General features: G+C 39.3%; 1 protein-coding gene across 1 annotated transcript; it reads left to right on the top strand.

The window, feature by feature from the left end:
- The first annotated feature begins 4,742 nt into the window (after positions 1–4,742).
- On the top strand, positions 4,743–17,373 carry RWDD3 (RWD domain containing 3). Its single transcript, XM_030032894.1, has 4 exons — positions 4,743–4,887; positions 10,746–11,230; positions 11,949–12,064; positions 12,163–17,373. Exons 1-4 carry the CDS (start codon positions 4,803–4,805, stop codon positions 12,314–12,316), a joined length of 840 nt encoding a protein of 279 aa, XP_029888754.1. The 5' UTR covers positions 4,743–4,802; the 3' UTR covers positions 12,317–17,373.
- Positions 17,374–17,654: the final 281 nt, after the last annotated feature.

Genomic DNA, 17,654 nt, shown 5'->3' with positions numbered 1-17,654 from the left:
GCGCCTGGCACCATGCTGCCAGTCTAGAGGGGCACAAAACGTGGTTGCTATGCCTACAACCCTTCCTACTCAGTAACGTTGGCCCAGCTCTCTGCTCTTCTGCAGTATGTCCTGTTAGTATCTGGCCACCGTGAGTACCCTGTAATTAGGGAGTAATTCACAGGCTTGTCCTTCCCGGGGTGCCTGGAGTTCCTGGCCATGTTGAGTCATCCTATGACATCTTGCCCTTGTACTAGCAGACAGGTTGGAAAGGGGAGCTGTAGCTCTTCTGTTGCCATTTGTTTATTTATTTATTTATTTCCCTTTCCCCTAGAAACAACTTTGCTCCTCCCTTTCATATTATGCTGGTGGTCCTAGCTTCAATCTCTTAAGAATTTTTCAGCTAAGCCCTAGAATTTCTGCCCTACTTTGCTGTAGAAGAAAGAGACTGTATTGCTGGTAAGAAGATACTCGTGTCCATTGTTGATTATTGCTATTTTTTACTGCCAAAGCAAAGTGTTCTGGATTACCATTTTTGAATTATGATGTGAAAGAGGTATGCTAGTTTAGTGTGAAATGGGACAACAATGCTGTCTAATGTTTGCATAATGTATTTACTATCAGGACTTTAATGTGCTCTGTAAATAATTATTTAAAGTCTAAAATATGATGATGAATATTGTTCTGCCTCCAAAAGGTGTGAGAGTGGCAAAGGATCTCTCAGTTCTCTGAAAATGATCATAAATAGTCTGTCATCTTATGCAGTCCCATTTTGTTCGTTCAGCTCTTGTGTCAAAGTGTGGGGGAATAATAGCTAATGTGCCAGAGTTCAAAAGATGGAGGCACAGACACTAAGGTTGCTGTAGCTCAGCTGCTAAAAATGAAGGGAACCGGTAAACTAAGGAGCACTGCTTAATTTTTGGACTCTTACTACTGTTGTGTTCTTTATAGAGGGTAGAAATGCCCCTTTCAAAAACACCACTCCTTTGCTTTTTAAAGAGATCTGTCCCCAACATTTACTAAATTAAATGACACTTTAATCCTTCGTCTCCCTTTGCTTACACCTGCTGGAAAATCCTGGTAGTAAGGTTCCACAAGCAGATGTACTTGATGTGGAAGCTGAACTTACTTTGAGGAAAGAATATACTACTCATAATGCTAGCTGTGCTTATGTCTTCAGTATCACACCCTTCCCTACCCACAAGTATGTTTACATAGGTTCTTTTTAAAAATACACAGCATTGCTAGTTTTCTACAAATTTTTAGTAGGCAACTTCATGCATTTTTGCTCTCACTATTTATTATTCTATCTCACTTTCTACAAGGTAAATTGCAGGCAAAGATCTGTGTGCAGTGAATCAAGTAAGTATTGATTTTCTCAGCAATGTTAGTAATAATAGGAACCTATGGTCATACCAGATACGACATTTTGTAAAAAGCATCCTTTTTAGTTTGCATTAGATGGTTAATCACTTTTATGTGCATCTCCTTCAAGAAAAAATGGCTTGCTAAACTCCTAGAGAAAGAATCTTAAATTCTTCTATGAATGCGACAGTTGCATCTGTTTGGTCTTACTACTTGTACATCAAATTGTATAGAAACTTGTGGGCAGAGTAGTAGTCTTGAGTCCAAACCTAAACATGTGGCCTTGAGCATGTGTGGAATGATGTATTATTTACCAATGAACCACTGATTCCAATGGCATCTACTCACAAGACATGTCTGTGTATTTGCAGCATGGGTACATATTTTTATGACTGGAGTCTGAATGAATCCAATTTTCAAAGGATAATTAAAATTTATTGGAAGTATTGGGATTATTATTAGGCCTCATTAAAAAAATTTTAAAGATTAGATGGTTTCCTTTGCTGATGTTCAGTTTGGACCATGGCCTCTCTTACAAAATAGAAGCCATCACATTTGTTTTCAACATATTATGGCAACCCCCCCCCCAACTATTAAAGACTAAATAATGATTTTTGTTTTCCAATGTTTTGCCAATTTTGTGGTAACTACAGAGTGTTTTAGCTATTTTTCTAACATGCTGCTGCTCTTGCCTCCAGCTTCTGGAGACTGTGACCCCATAAACCTCCTGTCTATAGAGACAGCTAATGCTTTAATTGATCATTAGTAGACTTTCAAAATGAGTTTCCATCTGCCAAAAGATTAAGTGTCTTAGGGAATTGACTTAGAGCAGTTTGATGCATGGAGGATAAATGCAAGTGCCTTTAAAATGCACTGCTAGACCACAAATCCTTGAAAAACTTGCTTCTAAAATACTTAAAAGGAAAAGTACTATAAAAGATTTTTCCTCTGATTTGTTTTTTCTCAAATTAGAGAAGGCTTTTTTATATATCAATGAGAATTCATTAGCTCATTTTCAAAAACCAAGGAGCAAAACCTCATGAAAATGTTGAATTTAACCTTAGAACAAACCATGCAAATTTTGGCAGTTTTAATTTGCAATGGAAATTTTTTGTTAAATGAATTTATTCCAACTTTAAAAAAACACTTGCTTTGGGCCAAAAAAAATGATGAAAACTTTTTTACTAGCTGTACTTGAGAATACTGAGGAAAAACATCTTCATGTTTTATCACAATTTTTCACAATTATGGGGTTGCTTCTCCTGTTTTCTTTAAACTTTTGCCTTTTAGCTTATTTGGAGTGATTTTTACAGGTTTTCATGTTGCTTTCTCTCTGCCATTTTGTACAAGCCACTTTTGGGAAAAATTCTACCATTGCGATAACACTTACAGTTGTTACTACAGAAATAATGGTTTCTTTCTGAGGTATCTGAAAAATCAGTGCTATTTAACACAGTTAAGAACAGTTCTAGCTGGTAAGAATACCATTCTGGCTGCATTAGGGCTGTCAATGTTGTTGTAGCAGAAAATATAGGAACTGCTGCTGTCCTACAGCAGTGCCGAAAGATGGATGTGATTTGTGTTGCATAGGTTAGCCATCGCACTTAGCTGTGGTTATGGGTTCCTCGTTAGTGTTTGTCTTGTGACCCCAAAATGGGCAACTGCAGTGATTTTTAGACTCTTCCTAGTGGTCCTTTGATGCCTTCTAGAGTATATGCTTTTAGGACGGCTTACAGTTGCGGTAGCTGGGACTGCAGGGTGGCTGGCATGGAAATGACGGTAAAAAGATGTAGATGGATGTTCCAAATTGTCTTTTTTTTTTTTTTTTTTTTTTTTCCCAAATGTCTGCCTACTCTTCCCTTATTGGCCACTCAGGTTAGAGGAAAACAGGTCTAAATGAACAGTTTTATATATAATCACTAGTGGTTGTCGACACAACACCTAATTGATTTGGGCCATAATTATAGTGAACGGAAAGCAAAGGATACTACTTTTGCAGATGACACTGGGAAGATTAATCTTAAATACGTATGAAAGGTTGCATTCTGTTTGCCTTGTCAGGCAAAGTGGAAAATACTGGTATTGTCAGTGGCATATCGATTTATGACAGGATGCTGGAGCTGGTTTAATATAGGCCGACTGTAAAAAGCAAGATTTTTTTTGAACTTTGCCACATGTTGATGGGAAAGCATCCCTTTAGAGAAATGAATATGGCTAATGTTATTCTATCAAACACTGCAATGTTTGAAGAAATAAAAAAAAAAAGAGGGAAAATAAGATCTTGACTTCCAGTTTAATAATAATGGAATATAAAGGCCAGATTGTAACTGTAGAAGTTCATTTCAAATTTAAATATTTAGCATTTTTGCTAGTCTGCGAATACAAGAAAATTTATTACATTAAGATGGAATTTAGATCTTTGACATGAAGCTGATATTTTCATAGTGTGAAAAATATCAAGCTGACATTATACTGTCTCATTTGATGACTTCCAAATGTCAGAGTGCAGTAACTTATTCATAGGGACCTCAATGTCTTGCGATAGTGTCAATTTAAAAGACATTTACATCGACTTTTTTATTTAAACATGTAAAATGGAATATGCAAAGTGGATGAGGAGAAGGGGGAAAGACCAGGGGCAAGAAAGTTCTTAACAATAGAATGAAGCACTTTTAAGGCTAATTTCCAGTGAAGCCTTGTGACAGCTGCATGGACTACTACCTGGCAGTTCTTCTGACAGCTCCCGTCTTCTTCCCCTTCACGTTATTTCCCTCATTCCCAGCTCAGGAATTCTTGTTATTTCAACAGAATTTAGGGGATTAAAAACAGCAGGATATGCTTTCCTGAAAAAGTAAACAACCCATCCCTTGCTTTTAAAAGCGATTTTGTAATAATGGCAGATACTGAGTATTTCTTCTGAGAGGATTATACCTGGGAGTTAATGATACCATTGGCTGTCGACGACCTCAGTCAGATGACTGTTCCCAGGATTACGAAGCCACAAAAAAGCATCTTATCTTCTAGTAAAACTTTCTGTACGACTGTGTGTGGCTGAGCTTCACTTGGCTGTCTGCGCCCCGAGGACGATCAGGTTATTCCTTTCTGTGGGCCAGACTGCCGTGCAAAGTTGTACACCTAGGAAGAGGGAGGGGGGGCAGAGCGGGCCGCCATTTTGTTCGGCGCCGAGGGAGGGAGAGAGGCTCCCGCCACCGCCTCTGCTGCTGCCCCTTGCCGCTCGCTACCTCGGAAGCTGCCGGGCTGCTCGCCACCGCGCCTGCCGGAGCCGAAGGGCAGCGCTGGGCGAGGCCGAAGCAGGGCCAGGACGACCCCGCCGCCAGCGCAATCCTACCTAAGGCGCGGGCCGGGGCGGCGGCGGCGCCCCCTGCCGGCGGCGGGGCCGGCCCCGCCGCCGGCAGGGGGCGCCGCCGCCGCCCCGGCCCGCGCCCGCAGCCGCGGCCATGTTGGAGCTGGCGCTGGAGGAGCTCTCGGCTCTCGCCGCCATCTACTGCGAGCCGGACGCCTGCGAGGTGCTGGCGGTCTCAGGTGAAGGCGGCCGCGCTCCTCTGCCGAGAGCCGCGGGTCGCTCCGCTCGGCGGGGTCTCGCCGCGCTGCCGGAGCGAGACCCGGCGCGGCGGCGCCGCCTCAGACGGGGGTCTTCCCGCTGCCCCGCACCGGCGGAGCGGCCGTGCCCCGGGCGCGCTACCCTCGGCCCGGCCCGGCCCGGCCCCGAGAGGAGGCGCTCCGGGGCCGCTCACTGTGGGGCTCTGCCAGCGGGGCAGTCACCGGCTTAATCGCTTGCTATTATCGGCAGCGCTAAAGATGGGTGCCTTCTCGCCTGTCGCTGGCCTGCTGCGTGTCTTTGCTGCTGGCCTCTGCAGGGGACAAACCGTAGGGGGTTTATAATTAGCGACCTTCTTAATTACAGCTGTTTGCAGTGCGTGCAGAAACTTGCAGTAGGCAAAGGGCAGCGGTGGGAATGGGCTGGCTGCGATTTAGGTAAATAGGCAGTTGCGTCTCATACGTGTAACAAGACCAGGTATTTATCCTGTAATATTTAACGGGGGTGCAGCTGTTGCTATGCATGAGAAGCCTTGGGTCATCTCTGTCTTCTGGGTGTACGGTAATAATCTGGGCCTTGTGATGTGCTGAATGGTCTCCAGCTTCAGCAATATGTGTATGGCTGTAGGTTTTACAGGGTACCAAGAGTAATCTTTCATGTTTGCTGCGAGTGGCAAGGTGAGAAGATTTGTAGTGCTTGCTCCCATCAGCTGCTGGATGCTGTAGGCTAGGAACGCAGTAAGTGTAGACATCTTTACTCCATGTTTTCTGCACCAGCCATGGTGGCTGCTGCTAAGAACATAATTTTAAGAGATGACCTTTATCAGTCTGTGCCGTCACAGTGCTGTGAAGACGCTCCTTCAGCAAGGGATAATAAATCTCAGTAGTTCCAGTGTACAACAGCAGTTACTATAAGGCTTAAAGAAAGTGTCAGGTGGGATATGCAAGTGTTGCATGTCTCTTCAGGTCCAGAGCATAAGTAAATTTTGCTTAGTGCCTACCACAGATGTGGCAACTCTCCTATCTATTTGTTGGAAATACGTATATGCACACACAAACACACAGAATATGCATATATTCTGTATCACTTACTATTCCCTGGTGTCCTGGGAGCTATTGCAGCGTGCTGCCCAGCTCCCCAGTGGAGTGACAGACAGCAAGCAGCTTCCTGCTGTTTGGACTGCAGTAAAGTCCTGGAGAATGCTGTTAAAAATGGATCTAGTGGCCTGCCATCAGATTTTGTCTGCATATGTATTCAGCCCAAAAGAATTGGGATTGATAAGGTAACGCTTTTAACTGTGAGGGTGACCGAGCACTGGAACAGGTTGCCCAGAGAGGTGGTGGAGTCTCTGTCCTTGGAGATATTCAAAAGTCATCTGGACATTGCCCTGGGCAGCCTGCTGTAGGTGACCCTGCCTGAGTGGGGAGCTTGGACAAAGTGACCTCCAGAGGTCCCTGCCAACCTCAACTATTCAGTGATTCTGTGAAAATAACTTTGTGCTGCTTTGGTGTGAAATTAAACATGGCTGCTCTTGAATGACTCAATTTAGCTAAAAAGTTACTAAGAAATTAATTGAATAAACCTCAAATTTTTATTGGAAAATAGTTGTTGAAATAGATTTGCACAGAACAGCAAGTGGTTATTTGAAAAGAGGACTTTGTGGATAGACAGCCTCGGAGGGATGAAGACATTAGTGTCTGCGTGGAGCACAATTAACTGTGGTAATCTAAAAGCAGAATTGTTTTGTGTCTAGATCTGCATGACACACCTTTTGCTCCAGTGTAGGCAGGTAATTCTGCCATTTTATTTTTTTGATTGGTATTTAGAGTTGTATTTTTAAAATACTATTGATGAAGTGTTTCAACTGAGTTTTCTTTTCTTAAAGTCAAAAAGTTCAGGAATGTTATTTCAGGCATAGTTTGAAAATACAGGATCCAGGCTTAACAGATGTTTATTTTAAAAAATGTGAACGTATCTGAACATTGCATATGCATGTCTGTTCCTCCAAATCTGTTAGAGAATTATTCACACATCCTTCTGTGCTTCATGTACAGAAAAATGATTTTGTGTTTATAAGTTACCAGGATATAAAAGGCTTAAAAAGCTTCCTGGAACATAAAGTGAAGTGCCACAAGAGCACAATGGGAACAGGCTATTATATTTATATTGATGTTATGTGACCTTGCAGGGCCTTTAGCCAGGCTATGTTCATGATATGTTAGGATCATGCATATCTGCTTGATTTCCATCGTTTTCTGCTGGAACTGAAAAGATTATTTGCAACAATGATTATTGGTAGTTTTCTTACTTTGGGAATTTACTTCTCTTTTATGTTGGAGCTACAGAATCCCTTAGTTTGTATACAATTAACTTTTGCTGTATTCATTAGCTTTCGTTTGCTTTATCTCTTCAAACCATATAAATTATCGTTGACAAACGGTGCACATAAGTAACTTCTAGTAAGACTGTTATGTTATGCTATCTCTAATACATTAAGAGTAATTTGCGTGTAGATCCACAGGATCAAAAAGGAGGCCATTGGGGATTTATGGTTTTGAGGAATGTAAGAAAATGCTTTTGCAGGTATCTTGGTATGCTAAAAACTTTGGCTTTCTGGAATTTAACAATGAAGTATTCAGAATGTAAAATATGTTTTTATCAAAACCAATGTGTTGATGAATTTAAATAAACTAATTACAGCATATCTTTTTTACCTTACATATCTATTTACAAAGGTTAGCGCTACAGATAGAAATCCATAATTTACTTGTTAATCTGTTCTCTTCTGGTTTGCTCACCAAGCACGCTATAAAAATATATTTATATATTCTAAGCTTGTACATTAGTAGGTGCCATTTTCTGAATTTAAAAATAGACTGCATGTGTTGCATAAAATGCCTTTGGGCAGGAGAGGAGGGGGATATCTGTCTGGTTGACGTGGAACATAAGAAAAAATCTGAAGTATGCTAGAGCTAAATATACTGATAAGCATGCAGCTATGGGGGAAAATGAGTTAAAATGTATTGAGTTTAGTCTTATTAGCACATTAAATGCCAGCAGAACGGTCATACCCAACCTTTTATTTCAGAAATAATCACCATTTTGCTATGAAGACAACTCAGACCTTGTAGTGTGTGCAAACAAAGGAAATATTTCTTTAGAGCATCGTTATGCAGGGCAGCGGTGGTTTGCTCTTTGTTCTGCCAGCCGTCTGCAGCGCTGGTGCAGAAAATGGACGCTGGAATGTTTAAATAAACTTTAGACACTGTAGCCCCACAAACATTTTGAACCAATTCTCCTTTTTAGAACTAAGTCTGAAGCAGATGTAAATGAGCACAGCTGGGCTTTTCACGACGGCTCAGGGTGAGACACCTTGGGATGCGAGGCTGCGCCGCTTCCTTCGGATTAGTTCATCATCACAGGGATAGGTGTGAGATTGTTGCAGGCTTAAGAATATGATCACTGCAGCAGGAGGCCCTTGCCGAAGGGGCAAAGTTGGCCTGTCTGTTTATCCTGCAGTTACTTCTGAGTTGGTGAGATCTGTTATGACAAGCTAGTGAAAAAAACCTAGGAGGATTATCAGAAAGGTAAGATGTTTTTCTGTTGCTGTAATTAAGCTGGCAACGGAGTAGCATTCTTCAACTCATTTGTAAGCTGTGCATTTTTAAATTTCTTGGCAACATAGTTTAAAATAAAGTGATTCACGGGCAGGAATATATTAACTTTAATACCCTTCAGCCAAACGCAGCTTGCTTTCAGCTGGCCGCGTACCTGGTGGGGCTGCCCTGTGTAAGGGGCAGCTGGAGGGAGGTGGGTCGGCAGGCACTGTCTGCGTGCGGTGTAATGCTCAGGTGTGTGCGGAGGCCCTCCATGGCGGCCAAGAGGGTGCTGGGGGCCCCAGGAGGGGCAGTGCAGGCCTTTCTTCTTGTGTGTGTGATTGTGTACCGAGCCTAGCGTAATGGCAGAGGAGCTATCGTTGCTGGTGCCCAGTAAGAAACGTTTGTCAAGGCAGCAGAAGACAGAGATTGGAACGGGGAGGCTTGAGGTCCTCCTGTGTAGCTACTGCCCGTGAGCGAGGGCCGCGTGCTGCCAGATGGACACTGTGGAGACTGGAGTCTCTTCCAAGGCTGGTGCGTTTCTGAGAAATAAACTTGCCTTAAAAACAGTCTTGAACCTTTCATGGTGTCTTAGAAGACTGGAGACCAACTTATGTTGGCAGGGAACGAAGCTTTGATACGTAGTGTCTGTAGGTATGGGCATGGTTGGGTGTAATTTCATTTCATTCACTGGATTTGACTCTATTTAGGTAGTGATGGTTTGTAGATGTTTGGAGACTTCTTTATAGTAATGCTAGAGTTTGATTATTGGGTCTGGGAGGTTTGCCTATTGTATTTTGTGACTGTTCTGAGCTAGAGAGTTCTTCGTATGACCCAGGAAGGAGGTTTGGAAACAAGCCCTTGCTTGGCTAAGCTCTCTAAAGTGCTTCTGTCTGTCCAAGTCACTTTTAGGTTCTTTCACTTACTTAGTACCGTTCAAATATAAAATCATAGAGAGCACTGAGGTTGGTTAGCAGCATCAGCAATACTAATCAAAGATAATTCAACTGACTGTCATGTAAAGGAACGTAAGATGAGGTAGGGGGAGAAGAAGGCAAGTCACTTCAAAAGAGCTCCTCTGAAACTCAGCTCTGTTCTAATCTGCCTTTTAAATCTGGCTTCTGCCCTCATAGAATGAATCAACCTGACATTTTAGCAATTTTTTAAAGAAAAGGTGTGAAGTGTTTAGAACGCATCAAAGGGGTGAAACAGAGACCATCTGAAGAAGATCATCTTTTATCTGATACCCTCTTTCTTCATGGAGCAAAAGTAGGTTAGGTCTTTGTCCTCGCTTTTCACTTTATGAAGTTTAGTATTGTTTTTCTGTGAAACATGTTTTAGTCAGGAAGGTTTTATTGCAGGAATTACTGTACATAACTTTCATATTCAGTGTCTTTGATTATGTCGTTTGTCAGGAGGATGTGGTCTTCTGCCCTTCCTGCTGCATACTGTATCTATCCTTTTCACTCTGAAAATAATTCAATTCTAAAGTAGACCAACAACAGGTTTTGAGTAGATATGCAGATATATACAGATACATTTATATAAGTATATGCATATATATATGTATGTATGTAGCACCTAGGGGCAGATGTACAACAGAGATGTTTTCATTATGTCAATCCAACTTTTGTAAATGTAGAGAAGTTGGCAGAAAAGAATTAAGCATATTTTCTCTGAAAGTTGTAGGGGACAAAGAATCTGACTTTTTTCTTTCCAAGTCTCTCTTTAGTGTGGAACTGCTTTTGAATGGTTGTCTTAAAAAATACTCAGTACAAGTCTATTTGTCTCGTGCTGGTAGTGATGTTAGAAGTCTTACAGATTTCTCTAGGAGCAAGCAAAGTTAGGGCAGTGCTGAGTCCATCCAGAAAAGTCTCTATTTTCAGTTGTACTTGCTGCTGCTGTTGAGCTGTAGAAGCTGACTTACCTGTTTTTAAGAGAGACAATTCTCTTTTACTGGCTTGTCTAGACTTTGAAAGAGCCAAAAGGTGTGAATACTTTTTAGAATGTGTTAATAACTTTCCTTCTAGTATGATATGGAAGTGTTTCATTTCAAGATTCCCTGCAAGTATAGCTTGAGCCATTGGTTGCAACCCCCCCCACTCTGCAAAAACCCCACACCCCTTATTTTATATAGAATGGCAGTCATTTGAGTTGAATTGTTAAAGAAAATAACATGACTTAATAATATATATGTATTTCAACTTCAAGCAAACTATTAATGTTTATTTTTTTATACTTTCCAGAGACTCATGGAATCACATTTAGAATTCAAATCAGCGTGAAGGAACTGCTGGATACAGATGTACTTTTAAAGCTGTTATTTCATTTACCAGTCAATTATCCATCAACTCTACCGGATATTTCTGTTAACTCAGACCAGCTTACAAGGGCCCAATGTATGGACGTGAAAGATAAATTACTTGAACAAGCAAAGAAGCATCTTTCTGAACCCATGGTACATGATCTGATTCTTTGGATACAGCAGCATCTTAAATATGTCATTAAGCAATCAGCAACAGTTTGCAAGGAAAAAACTACTTTGTCAAAAGGAACAAGTACGGAGGATGGTATCTGGATGCTCTTCTTGCATTTAGATCACATGAGAGCAAAGACAAAGTACGTCAAAACTGTGGAAAAATGGGCTTCAGATCTAAGGCTGACTGGAAGACTGATGTTCATGGGCAAGATAATATTGATTCTTCTTCAGGGTGACAGGAGCAACATTAAGGTGCAGGAACAATGAATGTTGACTAGTTCTATCGATTTACCACTGAAACCTATGTGTCTGAATATTTTGTGTGTGTTTTTCTAAGATTAACAATTTTGGAAGCAGATTGATCATTAGGAGGGTAGGAAGGCCCAACAAATTTATTCTGTATTTAAGAAAAATAAGGTATTCTATGAGAAAGAAACCAGTGATACCTGTAGACCTGTGGCCTGTATTGCTTTGCTTCCCACTGTAATTATACCCTTGCATTCCCTGTGTTTCATGACTGTAATATTAGTAGGTTCAGTCTCCTGGGTATTTCCCAAATGCCCCAGAAAACAGAAAATTTGTGATGAGAAATTAGTAACAGACATAATTCTAGCTCATTACTGTCTCTTTCCTTGACTTAGGCCACATGGTGCTCCTAGTGCACACCTGGGTTTTGAACTTCTTGTCTGTACTTATGAACTCCCACTACATTAGGCAGGTTTTTGTGGTGATATTGGAGGAGAATGTTTAGGCTTTTCAAACTCATGTTCTCTAGATCACTTAAGACTGCGCTTAACTTCAGGCTGATGTATAGAAACAGTCGTGCACTTTCTTGGATGGGATGGGCACTTTCAAAGTTAGATTGCTATGTTCTGAAAGAAATCTCTATGTTTCATATGGATTTTTGCATTTTACTAAACTTCAAAGATACTAGGTGACATTTAATATTTTGTTCTTTTTTGTCATTCAGGAGTACTTAATTCTTCAGAAAACTTCTAAGGTAGATGTGGACTCAAGCGGAAAGAAATGCAAAGAGAAAATGATTAGTGTACTGTGTGAGACAAAAGTACAGTCACAGCATAAAAGGTATAATTTAGTACTGTTGTGGATAGAAAAGTAACAGAATCGATAATTACATTCTGACAAATCTAGGCATATTCATGAGTTTCCTTTCTACAATGTAGGTTTCAGACGTTTGAAGTCAAAGAATATTCAACACTGGATGAGCTACAAAAGGAATTTGAAACTGCAGGACTTACAACTCTTTTCTCTGAGTTTGTGCCTCCTCTCTTAAAATTAAAAGAAAACACTGGACCCTTTGACCAAAGCAGTAGTTGACTGCAGATGCCGATGGAAGATGAAAGGATGGATTTGGCAAACAACATTAAAGCTTTTCTACAAAAAATGCCAGAAGTAGCCATCCTCTTGCAAGAAGAAGGCAATTCATACATTAAGAATTGATAATTTTTTGACATTTATGTATCGATAACTTTTTCCAAGGAATGCAGAGTTAATTGCGATAATTGCATTGGCAAGCATGAGAGATTGGGGAGACATCATGTTAAAATAATAGTCTTCTAGTTAGACTCTGTTTTGCATTCCCTGTTTTTCAGTGTTTTGGTTTTTATCTCTCATGGTAGTGGTTTTTCATAATGGCGTGCTAGAAAGCATGATTAATTTTGTGTTGAAAGCTTATACGAAGGTATTTCTATAAAAAGCATAGCAAACAGAGAGTTGAATGTTTGAGTACAGCATATACTTAATATCCCTTAGATGTTCATCTTCTAACTTTTTCTTCTCCATTTATTTGACTATAAATGCTAGACTGTTGATTTAAAGAAAAAGCTCATGTCACTTGGGGCCTGAAAAAACTTAGAAGTGTCTTTTTGAATGTTAGTTTTTATTCTAAAATGTAAAAAAACACCCAAGTGGAGAATTTAAATTGGTTAAAAAGCTACGGTAAAGCCATTCGTAATATTTTCTTTGATAGTTTACAGATTCCTTTTTGCACTTTATCTGGTTTTACTCTCTGTGCATCTTTAGATATCTTGATTCAATTAAACTGCCAGAGCAGTATATATACAGACTTCAGTGCTTTGTCTCTCAAGATTTCTGTCAAGTCTTCTGTCATTTGAGAAGCTGGTAAGTTATAACTCCCTATTAAAAATTCCTGACATTTAGCATTTATTTTTTTTGATTGGTCAGTGGCCTTGGCCAGCCTATAAATTTTTTTATCACTAGTCTGTGTTTTACTTCAGTATAATGTTACAAATTATATACATCATTTTTACAAATTCAATTGTGCAAGTTCTGTTTGCCTAGGGAGAGTTGGATACTTATTTCTTATAATTATTAATGTCCTTTGGTTTCTATTTTACCTGATACCATTCTCTAGCAAGACTAGATAAATTGTCCAGTAGTAAAAATTTTGAATTAATGAGTTTCTCAGTAACTAGCAATGCCATTTCAATTGGTTTTAGCATGTAGCTAAACATGGGCTTTACTGCTCTCTAAAACTCACTCCCAGAAGCCAAATGTATTAGGTATTCTTTGTTAACCAAATACATTTGATCAACTCAGTGTAAATTAATTTATCTCCTTTGTACTGGAGGAAGGCTGGTACAATTTGGTTAGTTCCCATAGTGTGGTTTGGCAAATGGTTATGTAAGACATTTTGATTTCCAGGTTCATACTCAGACCATGAGATCATACCTCTTTCTTTATGTATAATAGAAAAGCAACTAAAGCAAACTATTAAGATTTTTAGGTTTTACTATTTGAGATATCAAAAGCATAACGGGTTGTAGACTGTTTGAGTGTTTTTTAAGTTTTTAAGGAGTTTGGTAATTTTCATAATATGGAGTGTCTCAAATACATATGTTGCATGTTATTTTATGCATCGAGGCTTATTTAATAAGACAGTAGCAAAAGCTCTTCTTAATGAGTCTTTCATGTGTAACACATATAGTACTTCAGGCACAGTAGAAAACAGTGGGTTAAACAGGTTTTACAAATCAGTTCTATATTATTTTGAAATGGCTTCCTGAGAGAAGGGAAATCTAACTTTCTGTCATTTTAAGTATGTGGAGATGAATTTTTACTTTTATAAAGAAGAATAAAACACAAATACCTTTAAAATATTAAAATAACATGTATTTTAAATTACAGTTTTCAGAATTCAGCTATTCTCAGTTAAAATACCTATGTTGAAAAATTGTGTGTCAGTGGAGTATAAAGTCTTGAAAAGATGCAGAGGCTCTCTCCTTATACTATGTGATAGATCTAACAAGTATCAAAACCAAGAAAAGTCCTATGCATGTACAGTGTAAGAAAACGTAATCAGTATCTCTCTGCATATTTAAATGCTGTAAGGTTTTGCCGGAAGGATTTTATGTCCTCAGCCACATCTTTACTTTAAAATGCTCCACTTTTTTTGGAAAGAGGATTGTAAGGGGCTTCAGCACAACCTATATCACAATCTTGGCCATTAAAATCTAGCTGGGGCCTTATTCAACATGCATATAAATCAGTTGTATATGCTTTCTGTTGATTTTGGGAATTGGGTTGAATAGCGTACCTAATCATGTGATCTCAAATTGCATGTGACTGCAAAAATAATTGAGGCATACAGTTGTTGTGGTCATCTTTCTTGCAAGATAGATGCAGGCTCTCCAACTTTTTCCACCCTACTATAAAAGCTACTGTAATTAGCTGCATAAGAAGAGCCATTTTGTAGGGTCAGTGGTTGCCAGTTGCACTTGGATATAAATTCATGTATTTTCTTGAATATTATTGCCTGGTGCCTTCTTGATTAACTATTTGGTCAGAGCTAGCATTCTGCAACAGCCAATTTGAAAAACATAAAAACAGTTAAAGAGCAAATGACAGGTGGGTAAGTTGCAGCTCACTTCTGATCTGTGCTCATCTTCTTGCCAAATGAAGTTGTAAGAAGCTAGGTGATTTCTGTATTTCAGGAGTTGTAAAAAGCAGTTTACACAATGGATTTTTATCATAGTTGAATTTGTTACTAACTTACATTGGACAAATCAACAAGGTCAGTGTAGGAAAGGACTGTAGTTTTTTTGCTTGGTTTGATGTGCTTCAGGAGAATTACAAATCTGATCAGCTTGATATTGTTCAGACAGCAGAGAACATGAAAACTGATGTCAGTCTGATTCTGTCAAAGCAAATGCTTTTGCCTACCCATCAATCAGTCACTTATTTTGAAAGGTAGGAGGATATCTTGTGTTCAGACAAGTAAACAATATTTTTAAAGGTTGTTCTTTTGGAAGGATGTTGCAGCTGTCTGTTAACTGATGGTTTGTTTGCATTTATTGTAAAAAGAGATGGGCAAGCCCATGAGCCCCTGGGACACAAAAGTCATTGAAATCCGTACTGTGGTGCATGTTCTGCCCTGCAAGGGAACTGAAGCAGGGAAACAAAGTGAAAACTCGTGAGAATCGTTAAAGAATGCATATCAGTGTCTAAAAAGTTAGCGAAGTGTATATAGCTATCAGAATCAGACAATTCAATTGCAAGGAAAAAGAAATCCACAAATTAAAAATGGCTTAACAAATAAGAAGCTAGCTTTCTTGTGGATATTGTATTATAAATAGTTTTTTGAACAGCGTGGTTAGTAAATCCTCATTTCCTGTGGGCTTTCTTGTTTCTAAACAATTCCACATGTGAAGCCTTTCTTGCAGAAGAGACATTCATGGTGGTGCTCTCCCAGGTGGGTTCCCCAGTGCCTGATACTGATTGTGCTCTCTGCATAAATCACTGAATTATCAGTAGCATTTTTCTTCTCTGCTACCTGTTTTCATCAAAGTTGTAGGAACTTGATTTCTTTCAGGCTGTTAACCTCTCATTTTAATTGAAATCAGTTGAATTCAAAAGGTCTAGAAGACTTTTGTAGTATAAATATGCATGCTTCCGTATGGACAGCACAGTCCCATAACTGTAGTTTCCTTTGAAGATCAGGCTGAAATGAAAGTTGTTGCCATAGGACTGACTACTTGAAGAACCAAGGTTTTAGGACAAAACTTAGGAACAAAACTGAGGTTTGATCGGTCTTTTTGAATCCCTTGGCTTATTAAGTGTGAAGAAAACAAAAAATGGGTTAAGAGAGAAAGAAAGATACATAGAAACAGGAACAAACCCCCAAACCCAACATCAGCCCTATTTGCACAGTTGTTTTTGCATGAATACATCGCATCCAGAGCATCCATTCTCATCCTGAAGAGGTGTGCTCAATCTGCACAAGGGTTGCTAAACCGCAGTTGAATGAATGTCTCGGGTGGGCATCTGCCAGTCTCTAGAAGAGATGGCACTGGCTGTGTTGGTCAGGTTTGTTGGTGAACGGCATGCGTTTGCTTTTTCTGCTCCTTTCATATGATTCATGAGTGTTATATGTCTGCATTTTTTGTGGTATGAGAAGAAGAATGGTCTGGTCATCTGAGGAATGCTTCTTTCTCATTACCCTTTGTGTGGCAAGTGTAAACTGAAGTAAGCAAAAGGGCAACATGAGATCCAGATAATTTTTACTATTACATGTAACATCAGGTCTTTCTACATATGTATGCTATTACTGCTGCAGAGTGGTGATGTCTGTGGAAACAAGGACATTGGAGTGCTAACAGATTAAGTTACTCAATTCTGCAAGAAATCAATCTTTCTACAGTTTCGTTTTTTAGAATTGTTACTGACCGCCATTGTGACCAAGGTCCATAGATAAAAACCTGTCTTGGCAGAGGGAGGCACAGGAATAAAACTCCCTTCTTTTCTGTATTAATCTTTCAAGGCATTATCTATAGCATTAATACGTACTATTTGTATTTAAGGGTTTTTATTATTGTCTCTTGGAAAGAAACCTTTATGAGCAGCACATACTGTGAAGTAGCCTACCATTCCGGAGAATAGCATGACTTCAGTGGAAGTAATGTGAAGTTTCAGAGGAGGGAAATACTTTTAATGGGGACATCATCAGTATTGGGAATTCACCAGCTTTTATTACTTATTCAATCTCATTAAAATTATAATTCTTGCACCCTGTCCCCCACCATTTGTTATTTGCTGTTACAGGGAGGATGAGACACTATAAGAACTCATAAATGAAAATCCTTGACACAATCAATTAAAAAAAATTGGAAGTAAGTTTGATTGTTTTGTGAATAAAGCTAATTTTTGCGGTTTTGTAGTTCTATTTCATTTTCCTATAATAAGACTATTTGTCACTTATTTCTGTGTGAATGATCCACAAAAACACTGACATTAGTATAAATTATACGCGTAAGTACTGTAATGAGCCTAAAGAAACTTCATAGGGGGAAAATACTTTGTTCACATTGCTTCTTTTAAAAATAGTTTAATAAACCCTACGTATGAATGATTTAAAACCTAGTGTCCCTTGATTTGTTCAGTTTTATCTGTGAAAATGCAAACATAATCATGTTATAGTTCATTTGAAATAAGATGATGAAATGTTGCACAGACTGTATTTCTGCCAGAGTTTGAGACTGAAATTGCTTATATTATGAAATAGAGCAATTGCTGGAATCAATTTTCATATATCTTATAGTAGCATTAAGCATTATCATCCTGTCTCTTTTGTGGATAACACATGCAACACCAGCAGCACTCTGTTCTGGTTTTATATTTTATATGTATACTTAATTTT

Source organism: Aquila chrysaetos, chromosome 12 (assembly GCF_900496995.4).
Source record: "Aquila chrysaetos chrysaetos chromosome 12, bAquChr1.4, whole genome shotgun sequence".
Taxonomy (NCBI): Eukaryota; Metazoa; Chordata; class Aves; order Accipitriformes; family Accipitridae; genus Aquila; species Aquila chrysaetos.
The sequence above is the reverse complement of the archived record's forward strand: the minus strand, read 5'-3'. Positions and strand labels throughout refer to the sequence as shown.

Coding starts and splice junctions, on each gene's coding strand:
- RWDD3 (XM_030032894.1), top strand. CDS start 4,803: ATGTTGGAGCTGGCGCTGGAGGAGCTCTCGGCTCTCGCCGCCATCTAC. Junction 4,888..10,745: donor CGAGGTGCTGGCGGTCTCAG/GTGAAGGCGGCC, acceptor TATACTTTCCAG/AGACTCATGGAATCACATTT. Junction 11,231..11,948: donor GTGACAGGAGCAACATTAAG/GTGCAGGAACAA, acceptor TTTGTCATTCAG/GAGTACTTAATTCTTCAGAA.